The sequence below is a fragment of the Saccopteryx leptura genome, chromosome 13 (genome assembly GCF_036850995.1).
Source record: "Saccopteryx leptura isolate mSacLep1 chromosome 13, mSacLep1_pri_phased_curated, whole genome shotgun sequence".
NCBI lineage: Eukaryota > Metazoa > Chordata > Mammalia > Chiroptera > Emballonuridae > Saccopteryx > Saccopteryx leptura.
This window is the reverse complement of record NC_089515.1, coordinates 29,453,223-29,475,072: the sequence shown is the minus strand read 5'-3', so window position 1 is coordinate 29,475,072 and position 21,850 is coordinate 29,453,223. Positions and strand designations below refer to the sequence as shown.

Here is a 21,850-nt window from a genome sequence, read left to right as displayed (position 1 = left end):
GTCAGGGTAGGGAGATCATCTCAGACTTTTGGGGGTATCCCAGGAAACAAAAGCTGCCTGAAGCTGAAAGATTGACACCAACAGGAATTCCTTTCCAGACTTCATGGGACTGCAAATTGGGTGTTCAGTTCCACTAAGAAAAGGGGAAGCCACTGGGCTTTCTGTTTACCTAGGAAACCAGTCCTGACGATCCTCGATGTCTGTGCGTGCACACACTTCTCTAGGGGTGATCAAATCCTCCCCTCACCCTGCAGGGAGGGGACTGGAAGCAGACCAAAATCACACACCTGCCGGTCAACAGATAAGCCCTCCACATGCAGCAGCACTAGCCCAGCTGTGGCGGAGGAGCAGAGCTGGCCCACTCCCTCCCCCGTCCCCATAGAACAAAGGGCGGTCATTTTCTGCTCCTCCCAGAGTCAGACGCACGCACATGCTTTCCATCACAATTAACTCAAGAATCAGAAACACAATACAAACTCACCCACAACATGCTCAGAATCAATCCCATCAATACCCAGAATGAGGATACCGAAAAAGCAAAACAAAACAAACCTATTCAAAGAGTAAATACTCAAAGCAACAGGGCTTGAGGCAGACACACTACAAGGTCAACAAATCCAAGACAGGTTCAAGTGCAGACGTCTTATAAACTGAAGAGCTGGCCATTACCCAGGAGGAAAACGTAAATGCTTTCTGGGGCCAGCTAATGGAAAGGTCTATAAGATAATAGAGAGTGAGCCTCTATCTATTGAGGGGGACCACAGGTGCCCCAGGTAAAAGCATTCACATTCCAGTTTTTAAAAATTTCAATTCCTGCTACATGATTCTTAAACAGAGAATCTATAATCAAACAAAGAAGAAACAGAGTTAAATATGGGTGTGGGGTAGATGAAATAGAATAAAAGTCAAGTCAGAAATGTTGCCAAGGAGTCCATAGGGAATGTAAGGCATGGCAGTGATCCTAGCTGCCATTATTTGAAAGGATGGTGACAACTGGTTTATATCTTCAAAGGCAATAGCAAAACTAAATTTAAAAGAAATGGCTTATTAAGCTCTATGAGGGATTCAGATTAGTCAAATAGAGTCTTGACATAATAATAGAGCTAGATTACACAAAGATTGCACGCATTCTCTTGGAAGGCTCTAAATAAATGGAGCCTCCAAAAACCAAAGGTATAGCCTTATTGGAAGGCAAGGGGTGGACCAAGTGACCTCCCAAGGTCCTGATTTAAATATGTCTGTATAGTCAACCCCTGGTTATCCGGCCCAAAGAAGAAGACAATGACAAATCATCCTAAGCTGAAGATAATAAAAAGTAATATTTGCCATTGGAATGTATTTTGGTACTTAAATTAGAACATGACTTTCTGATGCCCTGAGAATTCACAATGCTCCATAACAGCCACAAAGAAGGCCTGACCAGGAGCTGGGAGGCTGCCCAATTTTGCTGTCTTGTCCTCCATGTTATTCTTCTTTGCTGGGATGAGCAATACTATCTTTCAGAAGAATACTCAGCAACCCAAGCTGTCTCAGACAGATGCTGCCTGGGTCACCCCTGCCCTGGGAGAAGAGACAAGGGCCTTTCCCCAGCCTCTGGATGATTCGGGATCAGGACCCAGGATGGTCTTGTTCTTGGTTCCAAAGGGCTACATGACCCACAGTAGGCAGCAAGCTGGACCAAGTTTAGACATCTACTCTCTGCTGATTACAAATGACAGCCTAGCTTCTCTACCACAGAGAACACAAAAGCTAATTCATTTCTTGAGAGAGAGAGTGACAGACTTTGCTGAAAGGAAGGTGAAATGAATGCCTGGAACTCGGAAAGAAAGAAGCTGCGTGCTCAGGAGGTGCAGCAGCAATCGGTGCTCATCTAGGATGGGTGGGACAGAGGCCTGCGCTTAGAGCCCGTTGTCCAAGAAGAAACGCGAGCATGCTCATAGAGTAACTCGTGAGGGGACTGGGAGGAGGGGAAGGATAGTTGCTCCATTGTTTTCTGTCCTCTGTCAGCCCACAGGCTCTACTGGGAGAGGCTAATGTCACCCACCAGGAAGCAGGACCAATCCAAACATCTCGAATGCATCTAAGTCCTTTAACCAGAGACTCTGGCAGAGCGGCGCGTGGCTCTGGGAGTCAGGATTGGGTCTGGAGCGCTTCTCTCTGATTCAGAGAGTGACTGGACAGTCACAGAACTGAATATGGACACGCTGCTTGGCCTCAACCCTGCTCAGTTCACCTCAGGGAATAAGGGTCATTACAACCATTGCTATTTTTCCTTCTTCTATCACACCTGCTCTTTACTTTTTCCTTCTGAAAGCCCAGAACTGTGCTGATTTAAATATGGCTGTATAGTTACAATCAGATAAAACTAAAAATGCAGTTTCTTGGTCACAGCAGCCACGTTTCAAATGCTCAATAGCCACATGTGGCTAGCAGATACCACATTGGACAGCACCAACACAGAACATCGACATCATCACAGGAAGTTCTATGGGATGGCAGGCCAATCTAGACTTTTAAGAAGTCCAACCTTCACAGGGCAGAAGAAAGGACTAAGTGAAAGAAGAAATGTACTTTACTAAGTATTTTTTTTTTATACATCATCACCATTGATCCTTACCACTGCCCTATGCGGTAGGCAGGGGATTTCAATATGCCCATTTTACAGATGAGCAAAGTGGGAGCTGCATAGCTAAATAACTTGCACCAGGCTCACAACTATTAGATGGTATGGTAAGAATTAAAACCAGGTCTTCCAATTCTAAGGTCAATGCTTTCTACAGTTACATGCAATGGCTACTACAATGCCACCTGCCCGTTACTTTGGTCAGCGCTGCCAGAAAGGCTCAGGCCTTCCAGAAGAAGGATGACAGCTTCCTATAGTGCTTTTATAGGTTAAATGACTTTTGAGGTGATAACAAAACTTTGTGCAATGTAATTTAGCAGCTGTTGAGTTGGGGAACCTTGGGGTTCAAATCCTGACCCATCTACTTACTATTTACTTGACAGAGGGCACATCACTCACCATCTTTGAATCCTAATCTCCTTTTTTCTAACTAGGGATGATGGGATACTTACTTTGTAGTACTGTTAGGAAGATTAAATAAGACAATGCATGTGAAAGACTTAGCACAGAGCTTGGCACATATTAGCACTCAATAAATAATAATTATTAATGTAATTGGCAGAATTTCTAATGTGCCGTCATGCACCATAACCTATTGAGAGACAAGAAGGCATTCCAGTCCCATTTTTATAAATGATATATCTGAATCTCAGCAAATAAGGGGGTGGATCAAAGTCATGCAACTAAAGAAGTATAGATCTAGGCCATGAACTCAAGCTATTTGGACTCCAAATCCTATGCTTTTCTTGCTATACAATGTTGTTTCTCAGGACAGAAGGGGGCAGTAGGACCAAGGTCTGGCTTAGAGGAGGTTTAGCTATCTTTCTTAATCCCCATCTTCCTGCTTTCTTTGAAGTGAGTCTTATGTACCATGCTGTGCAAAGGCAGATTGAGCACCCCCTTTCTATCACAACTGTCACCTTTAAGCTCCTCCTACACAGAATTCTAGAATCCCACTGATAAGGAAGTAATACCTGCATAACTAAGGCTATGAAGAGACTGCCTTGAAGCAAAGCACTCAATATTTTCTCCCTGGGAAGCAGTGTGGCTCAAACACCTTTCTCCAGTCTACCCTCCATCCCACCATTGTTATAACAGAAGGCAAAGCAGTAGCATATCAGAAGCCCCACTGAGCCCAGTCAAGGCCTATGAATGAGAGTGTGTGTTGTTGCAGGCCACTAGGTTTTGGAGTTATTTGTTACTCAGCCTTATCACAGTAAAAGTTGACTAATGCACCTGTCAAACTCAAAATGGGAGGCACTTACCCTGCCACAACGATCTCAAAGTCCCCATCATGGTCCACATCAGTAACTGCCACACCATAGTTGAGCTGGGTAGGGTTGCTGTCATAGTCAGGGGGCAGAACTGAGTTGGTGACTGCCGTGAACATGGGTTCAGCCCGCTGGGACCCCTCAGTGGGGGGCAGAAACCACAGCAGCAGCAGGAATGGAAACATCCTGAACATCTGAAACCAGAAGTCACAAATGTTATTGAAAGATCTCCGAGCCAAAGCAGCCCAGGAAAACCTAAGCCCTGGTAGACCCAGGAGAACCTTTCCCCCCTGTGCACACAGGGCCTGGCACTTCATACACTGCCCCTTTGCCACAAGACCTGCTCTGACTGCCCTCTTTAAACCTGCACCCTGTTGTAATGGGGGACACGTGGGTGGGGGGTAAGGATGCTATATTGAGTGGGACACTTGAATCCAAGTTAACAAAATAAATTAAAATTCATTAAAAAAAAAACTGCACCCTGTCCTCATCACGCTTGGTCACCCTGATCCTGCTCTGCGTTTTCTTTTTATATATCACCTTTCACTGTACAACATATTGTATAACACTTACTTACCATGTTTATTATTTATTGTCTGTCTCCCTTTGCTAGAATGTAAGCTCCACTGGGGTAAGCATTTTTGTCTGTTTCGTTCATTCATGCACACCAAGCCAAGGGCAGCATCTGGCATATAATAGGCACCTAATAGATATTTGTTGAGTGGGTGGATGAGGGAAGAAAAGAAGAGTGAGTATAAATACACAGGCATCTCCCATACTCTGGGAAAAAGATTGGGAGAATGAAGAAAATGACAGCTTTCCAACAGTCCAGGGGTGGGGGTGAGATCCCCATGAGTGTCCGGGTCTCGAACAACAGTAGAGGCCGTGACGAACTATCTTTCTGTGGGACATACCCCTAGAGGGACTCTAACTTAGCGGGTTTCCCTGGCCCAGACCGCACCCTAGGGCCGCTGGCCATCCCCTCCAGACCAGAAAGCAGCAGTTCGGGAATGTGTTCCAGCAGCGCACCATTCACTTGGAGAAATTAAACCGTTGGGTGCGTGTTTTATTATAAATTAATTATGTATAATCCATTGTATTATTCATTATCATATCGCTAACATAACTCAGGGGATGTCTGAGCAGCCTGGGGCTAAGGGAGCCTGCAGCACACACCCAGGAGACAGATGAGAACGCCAAGAAGGTGGGAGAACTCCACTCACTCCTTTCGTGAGCAAGGGAGACACTCAGAACGCAAGAGACGGCACCTCCCTGAGACTCTGCCCGCAGGCCTAGAGTCGGAACCTGGAGTGTTCTAAAGGTTCTGCTGGCGCAGGTCCCATAAAGACTGAGCGGGTCCAGTCCCCCAGGCAGGGTGGTGCCTTCCTGCCTTCAGAAGGCAGCAAACCCCTTCCTGATGCAACTCAACTTCTCCCGCTGGCCTGTCAGCGCGTCTGGCAGCCGAGAGCACGGCTGAGTGGGGCTGATGTCTTAATGAAGGGAAGATCTGAAGACTGACTCCCCGTTATGGAGACAGATGCGCCTGCCAGCAAACAGGCTTGCTCCAGTTCGGGACTCAGAGACCAAAATGGAGCGCCCAGGCACTGCCTTTGGAGCCAAACGTGGCTCCGAAGCTTCCTTACTACCTCGTTGGAGAGGCTGGAGAGAGAGACACAGAGGCAGGGTTCCAGCTGCAAGGCAGAAATGAACCCCGGAGAGCCTTCATGGGAAGGAAGTGCACGGCGTGTGCTCACACACAGGGCACATGTTGGGGGTTGTACTATCAGAGTGAGGTCAGCCCAAATTACAGAGATGTCTGAACAAGACCGCATCTTCTACTGGGCTGTCTAATCACCAAAGGCAAATGCATGGCTATGAGAGTTTGCAACTCAGCAGGAAGTTTGGTTGGATAAAGGAAATTCATAATTGGATTAATGAGCAGCAGGGGAGGAGGCTGAGGAGAAGCTAATGAGTATTTACTAACCAGTGCAGACATGCTGAAATGTGTAGTGGATCTACAGGTCACTGGACTTTTCAAGGTATGACCTCTATTGTAGGGACGGCGAATGTGCTTCAACTTGAGATCCAAACTCAGTTGACTGGCAGTGGCTTAAAAGAGCACTGTAGCCTGACCAAGCAGTGGCGCAGTGGATAGAGCGTCGGACTGGGATGCGGAGGACCCGGGTTCGAGACCCCGAGGTCGCCAACTTGAGTGTAGGCTCACCTGGTTAGAGCAAAAGCTCACCAGCTTGGACCCAAGGTTGCTGGCTCGAGCAAGAGGTTACTCAGTCTGCTGTAGCCCCACGGTCAAGGCACATATGAGAAAGCATTCAATGAACAACTAGAGTGTCACAATGCGCAACGAAAAACTAAATGATTGATGCTTCTCATCTCTCCGTTCCTGTCTGTCTGTCCCTGTCTATCCCTCTCACTGACTCTCTGTCTCTGTAAAATAAATAAATAAATAAATTTTAAAAAAGAGTACTGTAGCTTACAACACTTGCAATGGGCATGAAAGAGAAAAATTGTATCGGATATGCCTTCCAGAAGGTAGTTCGTTCCTCCCAGGCACCGTACCTGCCATTTGAATCACTGCCACCGGGGAGGCAGGCCCTATTAGGGTAATAGAAGCAACTGGTAGAAATTTTCTAATGAAGGCCACGAGGGGCAAGAGCCATGATCCAGCCTCTTGACTTTCACCTTTTCTGTGAAAAGTAAAACTTTTAATTAAAGGAGTCGTATGAAAGAAGTATAACTCCGAGTTATTCATTTCTAGATAAATAACCTAAAGGAAGATTGAAAAGAAACAATAGAGCTATGGGGCTAACCCCTATTTTGCTTGGTGACCCTGAACAAATGACAGTCTCATTGGGACCCAGCTCACTCCTCCAAAATGAGGGCTTGGGAGTAGATCTCGAAAGTTCCTTTCCAAGCTCTAAAATTCTATGATGGATTAAAGGATTATTATTTTTTTTTTTTAAAGCAGACCTTCATCGGTTTTTCTCTCCAGTTTCTTCTATAAACTTCAGACCAACCTGTGGGGTTTTCCTTTCTGAGATATTAGACATATTTTGAATTAAACAGCTCTTCAGCAGGGGTCTCTGGCCCGGGCGAGAGAGGAACCAGACAGAAGTCACCTGGAAAGGGCGGTGACCGGAAGTCACCAGTGCATGGCCTCCCCGTGGGGCTGGGTGGGAGTGCGGCAAGGAGATCGTACACTTTCCTTTTCAACCCTCTGCCATGTCAGAGGCACCCACTGGGATACTCAGCACCAACTAGAGGGTAAGCTGTGGGCCTGTCTTGATGGTGGGTCAGGAAATAGTGATGGTGAGGACACTCAGGGAAAGGTCTGTACATATCCACCCTCTACTCTCGGGGCTCACATGAAGGAACTCATTGAAAGGCAACTCAACATCCTGGCTACTCAAAGTGGTCCCTGTGCCCGCAGTATCAGCATCAGCCTCAGCATCAGCCAGGAGTTTGTTAAAATGCAGACTCTTGGGCCTCACCCTAGACCTCCTAAATCAGAATATGCATTTTAACAAGATTTCAGGTGATTCGAATGCAACTTGCTATGCAGTTATTTAAAAGCTGTTCTTTCCCTAAAGCAACACTCCTCAAATTGTAACATGCTTACAAATCACCAAGGATCTTGGTAAAATGCAAATTCTGATTTGGTAGGGCTGGGGCGGGGCCCGCGAGTCTGCATTCAGCGAGCTGCCGGGCGGTGCCTGGGTTGCTGGTCTGCAGGCTTCACTTTCAGCAACAAGACTGTTGACCAGCGGCTCTGAACCCGAGCTGCCCAACAGAATCACCCGGGGAGTATCTAGAAATAGGCCGCTGCCCAGGTCCCTCACCAAGGCTTGCCTGAGCTGGGATGGGCTGGGGTATGGGTGCTGCATATTTTTAGAAACTTCCCAGCTGATGTCAATGGGCAGCCGGGGCTGAGAACCACTACCCCGCAGTCATGGTCCCCAGATGGGAGTGTACGTTGCAGTCTGATTTGAAGTGAAAAATGTTTCTGCTACCAAAATTCATCACCGGCTTGTTGAAGTATATGAAGAAAATCTATTTAGCTGGAGAGTGTCAAAGGAGGGGGCAGAACAGGGAGTTTGGGGAAGAACGCAGAGCAGGATGGTACTGCCTGAGGCGGCCCGGCAGCAGGCACCCCCGAGTGGCCTCTCATTTCACACGGCTGGCTCGGGGAACCTCCTGTCACACCCCTGCGAATATCTGAATCTTTCGGGAAGAAAAGTTAAAAATAGAATTAAAAAGTAGGTTGGACTGAACTTTTTTGTTTTCCTGACTGTGTGTGTATCGAGCACCTGCACTGGAGCGCTGTGAGTGGTGCTCGCGGCAGGCGTGGAATTAAGGAGTGCGTGAGTGGCGTCAGTGTGTGGGGACCACACCTAGGGGCAGAGCGCCAGGTGGGGGCGCGGGGGCGGGGATGGAGGAGGCGAGGCGGGGGCGCGGGGGGGGGGGGCGGGGTGGAGGAGGCGAGGCACACATCAGAGGCACAGCGCGGGCAGAGGGGTGCTGGGCCTCAGTAAGGAAAGTGGCCTGCTCCTGCAAGGGGAGGCGTGGGGAGAGGGCCAAGAGGGGTTCAGCAAGGGTGAGAGGTGGGAGGACTTGTGTTTCAGGCAGTGAGAAGAATTGCTTTGTAGTAATCATTTCTTTAAAATGCTCTATAAGCAAACTTCTTGAACAAAACCTCAGCGGGCACAAGAGAGGAAAAAGCGAAACCCAGAGCTTGGAGTTTGGGACCTGGATTTGGATTTTTAACCCCACCACAAACTATCTAGTGACCTTGGGGATGTTCCTTAACCATTTAGATCTTCAGTGTCCTTATCTGTAACATGGGAATCGCATGACACGCAAGGTTTAAAGGGGTTAAGTGAGCTAGTGAAGGCCTCACGGGGGCCAGGCAGGGCTCACTGCTCGTTTCTGCTCCTTTCACAGACTGTGCTAAGGTTAGATCGTCTTTAGACACCGGCTGTGGGTCACATGCAGCCAAACTCAGTTTTCTGTGGCCTCGGGACTTTCCTGAATTGGGTCTGAAAACTGGTATCCAAGCAACCTAGATCTCTAATGTGGGGCCAGGCAGCTGTGGGGAGAGGCTTCCAGGGCAATTTTCAGGGCAAGCAGTTATTTAGCAATTATCAAAAGCGCCAAGGACACCACCTTGAGCTCTCACAAAAGCAAGAGTCCTGAATGCTTCAGATATTGGGAATGAGCAGGGAGCATAGAGCCCTTCCAGACCCCGCAGGCGGGCAGGGGCTCAGGGGAGACAGGAAGCTGTGGGACCCCCCTGCCCTGCATGCACTGGGCCACCAGATCGGCACAGAGACCCACCACGGAACGCCCAAAACTAAGGCACTGCTGGAGAGGAGCAGAGAGAGGCTGCCCTGGCTCAGTCACCCACAGCATCACTTCCTGTGGGCCTCGGCGAGCCAGGGATAGTGCTCAGCAGCACTGGGGTCACAAGGAGAAAGCTAGGCATCGTTTTGGGATACAGGGTGAGAGGTGCTGTGCAGGAGGGGTACTGGGAATGCCACCTAGAGGGAGGGCTGCAGCTAAGCCTCACAGGATGCTAAGAAGTTAGCTGGACAGAAAAGGCAGAAGACAGAGCAAAACCAAAGGTCTGGAGGACCCAGCTGTCACCCCGATCTGCCCTTCTAGCCCTATGTACGGGCCCGATTCCTGGGACACGAGTCAGGAAGAAGCATTCATTTCCCACTCCTCAGGTTCACATCCAGAACTTCCATTAGACTGGAGCACTGGTCTCAGTGGAGCTGATTTCGCTCCTCTCAACCCCCAAACATCTGTCAATGTCTGGAGACATTTTTGATTGTCACCACTGGGGAAGGGGGTGCTACTGGCACCCAGTGGGTAGAGGCTAGGGATGCTACCAACCATCCTGCAATGCACAGGACAGCCCCACAACAAAGGACTGTCCAGGCCAAATGTCAGTAATGCCGAGACTGAGAAAGCCTGGATTAGTGCAACATTCTGGCCTCCCTCCCGCCCCCACTTCCTCCTCCCAGGGCAGGAGCGGATTGGTCAGTGTGAAAGGACCGGGCATGGCGAGCCCTTTAGAGGCCACTCTGCCATGTGCAAGCTTGGCCAGCCAGGGTTGCAGTGGGAGGTGCAGGGACAGCAGCAGGCCCCATGAACCCCACTCCAGAGCCTGGCCTTCCAAACAGCTGTATCTGTAATGATGCATTTTAATCTCCATCTGCCCAAGCCCTGCCTCTCTCCTCCCTTCTCCACCCCCTCCATTGGTCCTGAATCTGAGTAGGGAAGAGGGATGCTATTCCCCCGGCCCCGTCAAATCCCAGCACTGCCACTCAGGTTGGAAATCTGGTATCACGTTTGGTTCTTGATTCTTCCTCTTCCTTCACAGCCACTGGCTCACTGAGTCAGTTCTGCTTCATGAATCTCTCTCAAACTTCCCATCTTTGTGTCCCCTCTGCTGGGGATTTGCCCCTCTGTCCTTCACCTGAACAACAGCAATACCTGCCAACTGCCACCCACCCCCCATCTCACCCTACTTCCACTCTGCTATCGGGAGCTCCCTTCCTAAATCTCAGAGCTAATCATGCTCGTTAACCTAATTCATTGCCTGTATACAAGGCAAACGGGAATTTTTACTGTAAGTTCATGTAACCAGTACCATATGAGGAATGGGTAGCAATAATAACTCCTACCACTATGTGCCAGGCAACACTCTAACCCTTCACGTAGGTGATCTCCTTTAATCCTCATAGAACCTTGTGAGGTAGGTACTACTATTGGCCCCCATTTTATAGATGAGAAAACGAAGGCACAGAGAGGTTAAGTGACTTGCCCAAGGTCACACAGCAAGTAACATTGTGGAGTCAGGATTTGTGCCTTAGCCATTTGGCTCTAGAATTGGTGTTCTTGGGCACTACACAGTTTCTCTCACTACACCAACCTTGTCTTAGATGACGGATGATGGGGAGACAGTGGAAGGAGCACTGCCTGGGACAGCTGGGGAGGCTTGAGAGAGGCGGTGAGCTGGCCGGAGGGGTGAGGTGGGGAGCGTCCCAGGCTGAGGGGCTAGCATGTGCATGGTGGTCAAGCAGGCTTGTGTCGCTCAATGAGGCTCTGCACGGCTGGAGCACGGGATGGGGACAGGACTACCGGTGGAAGGACTGTGGCTAAGGAGGCTGCAGGTGGCTGTGGAGGCCTCGTGACAGACACGAGCCGGGGCGTTAGAGAAGGACCTGGCAGGAGTGCTGGGGAGGGAAGAGCACTGGAGCAGCAGGGTGTGGATGAGGCCATGGCGGTGGGGCTGGAAGCAGATGCCGTGGCCCAAGTGGGAGAGACAGCTGGAGGCTGCCCATCAGTCCTTCACTCATCCATTCATCCCACACTCCTCTGTCCCTTCTCCAGGCCAGGCACTGCCTGAACACCAGGAAAACAACGAGGACAAAATCAAGTCCTTGCCCCCATGGGGTGTACATTCTAAAGCCCCAATTGCTGGCATTAGTCACTGGTGTTTCTCCAGCCCGCCCCCGTATTGGTGCTCTGCGTTGCCAGCCTGGAACACCAGTGGCAGACCTGCACCTCCCCCTGTCCGAGGGCGCACCATAACCTGTGCATCTTCCCCAGCACCAAGAGAGTGCGGGCTTCCTTCTCTTTCCTTCTCCATGGAGAGAGCTGCAGACGCTGCCTGCAGCCACCCTCGGACAGAGAGGACTTGGTCCTGCTCCAGAAAAGGCAGATGAAACTCAAGGGACCCAGGCTAGGAGGTGCCACACAGACCAGCAGGCTAATGAAATGCTGTTTCTGAAAGTGAGAGGACAAATGCAGTCAGTCTCCTAGCCTTATGCACAAGGCAGAGCAGGTCCTTAAGAAGTATTATTAACTGCTCAGGCTTCCTGGTCTGTAAAAGGGGAAATGAAAGGAGACAGTGTTAAGTGCTGAGCACAGTGCCTGGCAAACAGAAAGCCCTTCCATGGTAGGCAGCAGTGGCAACCATCAGACTATTACTGCAGCTAATAAATGTTTGTTGAATGAATGAAGGCATCTCAGGAGGTGGTGTCCAGGCCCACCAGGTTCTCCCCTTCCAGGAGGAGCTGCCAAATGTGGAACAGAATGCAAGGGCCCGTAAGACTTTGAGGAATAGGCTTGCTTCTGTTTCTAATTTGTCTAGGGACCTAGTGGAGTTCTTTGACTTTTAAATACTGCTTCTGAAACGCAGAACCCCTTAGTTTACCGTAATGTACACATTCATTCTTCAAGCATTTTGTAGATGCCGCTGGGCCAGGTTGGAGATGATAAATAAGACATGGCTTCTGGAGTGAAAGAGCTTGTGGTCAACTGGGAGTAAGTCACAGTCCTGGGGGAGAAGTCCAGAAAAGTAACAAGTACAAAGTCTAGACGGAGCCCACAGGAAGGCCGCGTGAACCAGCGAGGTGGCTGGGGGAGGGCAGGCAGGAGAGGCTCCTCCCTGGAGAAGGGGAGTGGAGAGTCCAGTGGGAGCTGCACGCCAGGTGGGGAGCCCTAGGGCCCGAAGGCATGGCTGTGTCACAGTGCATTGCTGGGGTAGCCAGAGTGCAGTTGCTGCTGCTGTAGGCAGTGTCGGGGGCGTGACATGGGAGAGGGAAGGGAGGATGCAGGCGACGGTGGAGACAGGCTCGCATGGAGGCAGCCAATGGGTCCTACAGAGCCTGCTTGGCCGAGGGAAGAGCCCTGGAGTCACACACACACCCTGGCGGAGGTTTGGAAGTTGGGCCAAGGCATGATCAGACTTGCATGTTAGAAAGGGCATTTTAGATTTGGGGCGGCAGCAGTGTACAGGACGACGAGGCTGGCTGAGTTTCTGAAAAGTGAGTGAGAGCATCCCAGAGGGGTTTGGACATCTGTGGTGGGGGTCAGGCACGGCACTGGATGACTTCTAATTCCTTTTCCAAGGCTTACGTATCTATGAATCGCACCCCCCCCCCCATATTTAAAATGCATTGTGGACCTTGCTATTTAAAAGCATCCTCCCAGCAATCTTTCTGTGAAGCACTGATCCACTTCCTAGTCTGTCTTCAGTGGAAATCCAAATGGTCATCTATCTATCTGCTTGGAGCCAGGCGAACCTGCACTGAGCCTCCTTGCGGCAGCCTGGCGGAGAGGCGAGGGGGCGGAGAGAGTGTCCCGAGTGTGGTAGAGAGGAGAAGCCTGGCCTTGCTCAAGGCTGCGAGCTGGCTGCCAGCTCAGGGGGCAGGTCCCTGCACCGGCTCCTCAAACCCTGCTTGATCACTGAGCCCTTGGGAGGTTTAAAGAACCCTGGTGCCAAGTGCAGCTCTGGGAAGGAGCCAGTTTAGAGATCTGCTTTAAGACCAAAAACCACGTCTGCCCAGTGTGGCCACCCACGTTCCCTTATTCACTTGTCCACGTTGAGCACTCATTGAGCTTTCCGCGTGCCAAGCACCACGCTAGGCACTGAGGTTATAGTTGGGAACAAAAGACACAGGGCGTCTCCCCTCCCCCACCCCTACTGCTTGCAAGGCAGCGTTTCTCCTTCTGGGACTCTTATTTCCCCACCTGCAAAAATTCTTTGGATATACATAGCTTCTCAGATGTGAGGTGCATGATTACAGTTTCCAAAAGAGTCTGTTCTCAGAGACCAGGGTGAAAGGGAACATGGCATCACTTAGATGCCAAGACTGCCGGTGACGAAAAGGGCCTTTCTGCTCCACTCCTCCGATTACCAGGACTGACCTCCGGAGGCCAAAGGCCTGCCCCGAACACGCGGAATATTCAGACATTCATGGAGGCACAGGGGTGAGATCTATGGACTGACCCCCACCCCCGATTTGGGAAAGGAGAAATGTAACCTTTGTCCTCTAGGTGAACCTCAAGGGACTTTCTACCTCCAATCCTGAGTACCAGGAGGGCAAGGTCAGGGACAGGCCTTCCAGGGAGACACCACCAGAGGCTGCCACTGGTCGGCCCTCCGAGCACTCCTCTTCCCACGGAGGGTGGTGGAGGACTCAGGAACCCAGCCTGTGAGTCCTCCTGGGACCTGTACCCAAATTTGCACGTCAGGACAGACATCAAAGGAGGGCAGAACAGAGGAGCCAGAAAGACACCTCCCCTTGGGGCTGCTCTCCAGGTAGGTGGAGACCGCTGTTAGGGAAGGAAGTCCCTGCTGTCCCTCCTCTGGTCCAGGGGACACCCTACGTTCAGTAGTGATTCCCGTGACCTTGTCATTCTTCTTGTCGGGTGCAAAGAAAGATAAGAGTAACTGGAAACAACAGCGAGGGTCACTTGACACTCTCTGCACTCATAATTCTTCTGTGGCTAATTAAAGTAGTATGTCAAAATGTCCCTGGGAAGAGATCTTTAAGTATATGCCTGTTAAGTAAATAAGGTTTTCACTAATTAGTGACACTCCTTCCCATCCTGCCTTGAAGTTCTTTGCCTAACTTCCCTGTGCCAAGAGGGTTGAGCAGGAAAGGGTGGAAGGAGTTGCCACCTCCCCTTCCCACAGGGAGTGGGGACAAATCTAGTCGCTTGTCATTTGTGGAGCTATCAGTTTCTCCTCCGGATGTTGATCAGATTTCCTGGGCTGGAACCAACTTACAAGGCTAGGGTACTGGAATTGTTCCAAGAAGCAAACGCTTTGCTTCTTACGAAGTCAACATGATTTCTTTCAAGGAAAAAAAATTTATCTTTTCTTTTTTTTTTTAAGTGCCTATGGTTTTTGAAGGGCAAATCTTTGGACTTTTCTCTAGAGATAGTGATTGTGATATACCTCTCATTGACTAAGACCACTCCCAGCACACACACACTCCCAGAGGCAGGGGGTGGAGGGAGGAAGCATCCGATATTCTGCAATGAGTCAGTGGCATGGCCAGAAATAGAATTTTCCAAACTCCCCGATACTTAATAATAGCAATATTAATAGTCTCTATAATTTTCTCGCAGCTCACATTTAATCTTCACAACTTTGGGGGGGGAGGGGTCTGGGTAAGTCAATCTCAGGACACAGCAGGTAGGTCTGCGTTCCAGACCAGCTTTGCCGCTTGCATGCTGTGTGACCCTGGCCGGTGTCTTCCTCTCTCTCGATCTCAGGGTCCTCAGCTGTGAAGTGGGAGAGTTGGACAAGTACTTCTCACCTCTGCCCACCGCTCACGTGCTGATTCCATGCTGCGATGCCCGTCCAGCCCAGGGTTCCCAACCTTGGCACTACTGGCTGTTTAGGCAAGACAATTCTCTGTTGGGGGGCTGCCCCGTGCACTGTAAGAGGCCTCAGCCCTGGGCTCTAGCACTCCCGACCTCAGTTATGACAACCAAATATGTCTCCGGCAGTCGCCAAATGTCTGGGATGTAAAGTTACCGCTCTAGTCACTGCCCAAGGACTCCTCCTATATAAGGTCAAGACCATGAGTGATGCAGTGGAGACAGATCGTCCCGGCCCTTTCTCCTCCCCAGCCCCCTTCACACTTTTGAAACACAACCTCTCAGACCTTTACTGCTTCTCATTTCTTAAATTCCCTAAGTGGTCCAGAGTATGTTTGGTGTGATAATGAACCAATTGATTTCATACTTTCTCCTAAGGAGAGTTCATGGGTTTATGTCCCCTAACTGAGCAGCCAGGCTCCCCAGAAATCCCTCGCAGAGCCCAGCTGGCCTGGGAACTGTATCTGCAGCCTGCAGGAGGCTCCGTGAGCATGGATTTGTCAGCACTCTTAAATCACTGGGCTCCGAGGAAGGCTTCTCCCAGCACAAAGATCCTTCCTTAGGAATCAATAGCTCAGGGCCTTCCATCACATTCAGAATTATCCTGGGACTTGTCAAATTTATTTTCCCCAAGCATGGCAAAACCCCAAAATGAAAGCCCCAAGGTGGAGGAGGGAAGAAGACAAGGAAGGAGTCTTGCCAAAAAGGCCTTGTCCATCAGCCCAGATGTTGCTGTGAGCAGAGGCTGATGTGCAAACGTGGACACTCGGTCTCATTTGCTGAGAAGAGAAAGACCCAGTGTGGTTTCCAGTGATCCTGTAATAATATCTCCTCCCAATCGAATACCTCTGTATATTTAATCAAGGGCAGAAGCATGTTAAAGACTGTCTTCCTTGATCTTCACTATCCCTACCCTCATCACAGGGTTGCCAGTTTCACCATTTTGCAGAGGAGGAAACTGAGACATGCAGAGATTAAGCAGTTTGTCCAAGATCCCTAAGCCAGTAAGCAAGGGAGCCAGGTTTTAGGCCTGTGTCCTTTCCACTACACTGGGCTGTTTTTCCCAGTGAGAATCAGGTAAGGGCCAATTATCTAGTGGCGCTCATGAAAGAGGTGATGTTTTCTTCGTGTTTAATGCCACTTCTCAAACACTCTATCACCTCCCCCATGAAAACAAAAATCCAGAGATCCTGTGCTACAGCCATAATTCATGCGATGAGATTCCTCTGGCCTTGCCCAGATCAGACTAACCTTTGGGCATGCTGGCACAATTCTTTATCCAAAGCCAGGAGCTTGGGTGGATCTTGAGCCCAGCCTCTCAGAACCCCATCACAAAGGAGGAACCGTGGCTCTCTGGTGGTCCACATTATCTTAATGCCTCCCTCTTTCCCCTGAAGATAAAGACCCAATTTATCTGAGATCCTGAGGAGATGAGGAAACTCAAGCATCTCCCCTGGCAACAAGCATCCCTGGGTGAACCTTAGGGACAGAGGCTCCATCTTTCAGAATTCTCTGCGACAGCACTGATTCCTCCTGAGGGTCGCTGACAAGCCAGCCCAGGCTCTGAGGGAAATGTCGCACAGTGTGCAAAGGAGCAGATGGGAGAGGAAACAGAAGGGCAGCCCCCAGGCCACTCAGCAAACCTCCTTCCCGGGCCCAGCTCAGATGTCGAGAGCCAGATTCACAGAACAGAAAAAGGGTAATGGAAATGGTAGCACCTTGCAGGTCACCCAAGCAGCCCTAACATAAGACTCTGCAAAAATAGAACACCCTAGCACACTCCGACCTTGAGCTGGAAGCAGCAACCATGGGGAAATGAGCAAATACTGGTTGAAAACTCTCCAATCCACCCAGGATCTGAGTCCTGGAGGTCCCATAGGCAGTGGAGTGACTGCCGGACAGAGACCCAACTTGAGCGCACCTTAGAGAAAGAAAGGAAGAGTTCCAGGTCTTGGTTTCAAGACCACCGTGAAAGACTGGGCACTTCTAATTCCTCAATGTATGCGCAGAACCCTGGACTCACACTGCTTTTGCCTAAAAATCCAGTTGGAATCATGAGAAAAGATAACGGAGAAAGGGGAAAGAATAATTAGGAATTTCTATTACCTGTACATACATATATGTACATTTTAAGAACTTTACCTGCTCCTCATCTCCTCGCTGTAAATAACACATTCAAAGGAAATTTCCCCAAATTACTACATTCATCAATTTACTATTTTTGATCAGTCAGCAATTATGAGTACCTACTATGCAGGGAAACACACATCCATCTCCACAGTGAAGAGAAAGCAGGCCATGGAGTGGAAAGAACTCTAAGTAGAGGACTAAGAATCCCTAGGATCCAGTCATACCTCTACAACAAATAGCTATGTGACCTTGGGCAAGATACTTGCCTTTATTGGGTTTCAGTTTTGACGTCAGTAAATTAAATGTGCATGTGAGTGTTGGATATGGGATGAGGTTAGACTAGATGCTCTTCAAGATTTCTCTGTTCTAGCTCTAATACTCTTTGGCTCTATGAGCTCTTATAAGTTCAAAGAACACACCAACACCAAGTACAGAAGAATGATCTCAGAGGGTGTGTGGGGTTGAGGATCAGCTGTTTCCTTGGAATGTTGCGTCTGTATCTGCCCTATTGCACCTGAGATCACAGAACCACCTGAAGTCCAGGAAGCATGTGGTAGAATGGTTTCAATCATGAAGGTGACCGTTGGGGGCTGTGGCCTGAGCTTGTTTATAGCATTAAGTTACTATTGACCAATGAAGGGCAAGAAGTGAGAAAGTCAGTGGTCCTGAGCTGGGTGCCTTTGGCGCCCCCTACTGGACATCAAGGAACCTGCAGTACAGCTTCGTTCGCATTTGCAGGCAGGAAGGAAGACTGAGAACAAGAGACTGTCACAGTTCTTTTTAAAAGGACAACCTTCCTTTTATAGAGGTCGGTGGTCCTCTCTCTATAGGTCTATGTTTCACTCCTTAGAATTACATAGGCCGTTGGTCCACACATTCACAGGGGCACTCCTGTGCAGCGATAGGCGTTCTTAAGCAGACATCAAGGTGCCAGGTAATAAGCATCAGGGTTCAGAACACCAGGTGCCGCACAGATGGGGAGAAGGAAAGAAGGAGTAACAAGCAGGTATTTTGCTGTAGAAATCCCCAGTGGAAAGAAAGTCTTGGGAAATGCAGCAGGAAAAAATGTTGACTGCAGGCAGAGGATGGCGCTGGGTTTGGAGGATGGATTGATGCCTTCATGAAAGATCTCGAGGCTGGAGCAGTGACCTCAGGAGTTCAAAACACTCGCACATGTTTAGAGATGGGGAACAGGTGAAAGATATATCCTGAACTGAGCAGCCCGCCCTTGACCTTCTCCAGAGACCATTAGTATCAACTGGAATATGCTAATCATGGTCCACTGTGCCAGTATCAAGACCCTAAACTCTCTTCGTTGCCTCTAAAATTAACTTTAGAATCTACTGCAAGAGAGATGTTTTTGATCCAGTCAGAGGGAGAGAAAGCACTTCTTCAAAGACCATAGTAAGACAACCGCCATGTTTCCACTCTTCCATCCTCCCTCCCTGTTCCTCGTGGCTGAGAGTGAGGTAGAGTGTGACTTTGAATTCACTCTAATTCAGTCTTGGGTGTCTCCAACCCCAAGTCATCAGGGTCAAAAAGTCAATACCACTTCTCTTCCTACACTAGTTCATCCTTGATTCAAAACAGCATTACAGAACTGCCCTATTCCTGGAACTCGCTTCCCTTCTTTTCCACATGGCTTCACTTGAAAAGTCCCACACCCATCCCAGAAGACATTTCAAGTGTGACTCAAGAATGTGTCCTGTCTGGAGAGCTGAAGCACCTCCTGGGATGCACAGCAGCCAGGTGCCCACCCTATCACCACCAGCAGCAGTATTCATTAATCATTACCAGAGGAGGGGATGTGTGCTCCCCCCAACCCCTGGAGCGTTCCCGAGCCACTGGGAGAGGCTCCCATCCAGACTGGGATGACTTTGGATTCTTGAGTTGGTTTCTGCAGAACTGGGACTAACCAGGGCTCTCAACTACTGTACTGTGAAGAAGCGCACTGCATTGCTGGGCATGCCCCCAAGACTGGCCTGCTGCCCCATCAACACCTCACGTGTCCCCACGGGGTTAGAAGATGACCTCGGGTTCCCCTGGACCGCCTGAAGCTGGCTCGCCGGAGACAGGCTGAACGCGAGGAGACCACACCTCGGTCCAGCCAAGGCAGCTGTCAGTCAGCTACGCCGCGCGGGGCTGGCTCCCGGAGCTCCCTGCCACCCAGCGCTGTGCCCAGGAGATCGGCTTCCCCGGGTAAAAAGCGCCAGCCCCCCATTTCTCTTTCCCATTCTGGAAGCTTAGACACCCGGCCGAGGCCAATAGCTTGCCCGGCCCGGAGCTGAGCCTGCCTGGCTGGGTGACTCCCGAACACCCCCAAGCGCATCCCTCCTCACCTGCTCCGCCCCCTCCCAGCCCTGGCGCCCACTCCCCGAACGGCTGACCTCCGGGGCGCCCGCAGTTAGAGGGCTGTCGCCCCGCACCTCCGCTCCCACCTCTCCGCCACCTTCAGCCCCGCTGCCGCCTCGCCCCCAGCCCGCAGGGAAGGCTCCGCGCGCCAGTGGAGTCCTGAGCCTCTTGGCAAGTTGGAAGCAAAGCCTCTGCCACCTTGGTGGTCTCTGTCTTTCCTGGCTTGGGGCGGCATCCCCGCCACCCCTGCGGGCGGATCGCGAGGGGAGCCCAGGGCGGGAGAAACTTTCTCTGCCCGAGGGGGTGGGGGCACCGGAGCGGGTACTCACGCCAGGGTCAGCGCCGGGAGCCATGCTCCGGCTCTCTCGGCGCCACCGCCTCCGGGCGCCGGAGCGCGGGTGTCCGCTGCCGCCTCTGCCGACGCCGCCTCCCAGCGCCCAGCCCCGGTCCCGGGCTGGCCTCGAGCCTCCCGCCCCGACGCCGCTCGCCGGCTTTATACAACTCCACTCGAGCGCGCCCGGGCTTATGTAAAGGCTGGCGGAGCCCCGCAGCCAATGGCGCGGCGGCTGGAGCTCGGGGCCGGGGAGCGGGGGGCTCCGCGCGGCCAATCGCGGCCCGGGGAGCCCGGGGAGCCGGGTGGGGGAGGGCGCGCCTCCCGGCGCTGATTTAGGAGTCGGGATTGCGGCGGCAGCAGCCGGCAGCACGGCCGGCCTGGCCCGACCCCGCGCGGCAGTCACTGGGGTGGGCGGCGGTGCAGGCGGCGGCGCGGGCGGGCGTCCCCTTCAGGAGGCGGTGGGGCCTGGCCAGCGGGCCGAGGGAGCCTGGCGGGACGCTGGAGGTCCCGGGCGGGCGGGAAGCGGGGGTCCCTCGGGAGGAAGCGCTGGGAAGAAAGGCAAGGGGGAGGGGAAGGAAGGGTCGGCGAGCCCCCGGGCTCCGGGCCACCCCTGCGCGCAAGGCCGGGGGCGGCGGCGGGAGCAGCGACGCTGCCTTCCCGTTCCCCCCCGGGGAGCGACCTGGCGTCGCCGGGCCGGGCCCGAGCGGCCGCTCCAGCCGCGCAGATGGCGAGATGGCGCGCTGCGGAGCGAGCGCGAAGCCGATCTTTATCCAGCCGGGGAACGTGTCCGAGCGCCTCCCGGGAACTGCTCAGTATGGAGAGCAGAGCTTCGCGACGGCCCCAGAGGGCGGGGAGCGGGCGAGCACAGCTCGGAGATGCGGCGCGGCGGTGGCGTCGGCGCGCAGTGTCTCCTCCCCCAGGCCCCCGCCCGCCCGCCGGCTGTGCCCCCAGCCCGCCCCCTAGCCCCTGCCCCAGCCGCGCCGGGGCTGGTCCCAGCCCACCTTCTCTGGTGCGGTGCGTCCTTCCAGCCTCCCTCTCCGCTTTGCTTACAGGTACTGCTGCCCCCTCCTCCGCCCCAAGCCCTCTGTGGTGGGCGGAATGGCCTTAGCCTCTCAGAAGCCGGGCCCGCGGGGGCTAAGCTTGGGAAGAGTGGTGCTTGGTCAGCGGTGCCCAAAATACTCGTGTGCCAGACAGGAAACGAGCATAGTTCGAGAGTACTCTTAATTCCATTATTTTGCGTCTAGAATAGAACCTGGCACATAGTAGGCACTCAGTAAGGGCTTACTGAATGAATTTTTGAGCTTCCATAAGTCGTCTTTGGGTTTCTGAAAGTTGGGACACGGACAAGACTTTGGAAGAGAAAAGTCCGTTTAATAAGCCATCAGAGAGAGAGGGAGCTAGGACTGTTTACCCATCTATTGATGCCTTTGTCACCATCATCCTGGCATCAGGACACTTCAATCTTAAAAATACTCCAAGTATTCTTTTATGAAAGGCCTCACCAACCAGCCCATTTTCCCTAGACTTTGAGCAGAGCCTTCAGGGCCTACTTTAGATCCTGTTTTCCAGTGTCTGTGATTGTCCTCTGGAAAGAAGTAGCTAAGCATAGGCAACCCTTCTAGTTTAGAGGCCCTGGATCTAGCTCAGGTTCTTAACCCTTTGAAGGTTAGGGACACTTTTGAGAATCTGGCAAAAATTATTGAATTGTTTCTTTAGAAACACACACACACACACACACACACACACACACACACACACACACACCTTGAGTGTAATTTGGGGATCATTAGGGACCCTGAGCCTCTCTTAGGGCTCTCTCTGTCTGATATAAACCTGTTTCTCTGGGGGTCTAATGCAGTAGTTTATAATCACCCTCTTTTAGGGGAAGCATAGAACCCTTTTGAGCCTTTCAAGAATCTGATTAATGTTATCAGTCTG

The 21,850-nt window shown here is 51.4% G+C and overlaps 1 protein-coding gene across 2 annotated transcripts in view; it reads right to left on the bottom strand.

The window, feature by feature from the left end:
• Positions 1–20,056, bottom strand: part of CRTAC1 (cartilage acidic protein 1) — a 145,863-nt gene extending 125,807 nt beyond the window's left edge. For both annotated transcript variants that reach the window (XM_066355250.1, XM_066355249.1), the window contains exons 1-2: positions 19,908–20,056; positions 3,889–4,088 (exon numbers count right to left, since the gene is read on the bottom strand). In XM_066355250.1, coding sequence (XP_066211347.1) covers positions 3,889–4,088; positions 19,908–19,931 — 224 coding nt within the window. In that variant the 5' untranslated portion in view covers positions 19,932–20,056. The remainder of the gene's footprint in view (positions 1–3,888; positions 4,089–19,907) is intronic.
• Between the last annotated feature and the right edge of the window lie 1,794 nt (positions 20,057–21,850).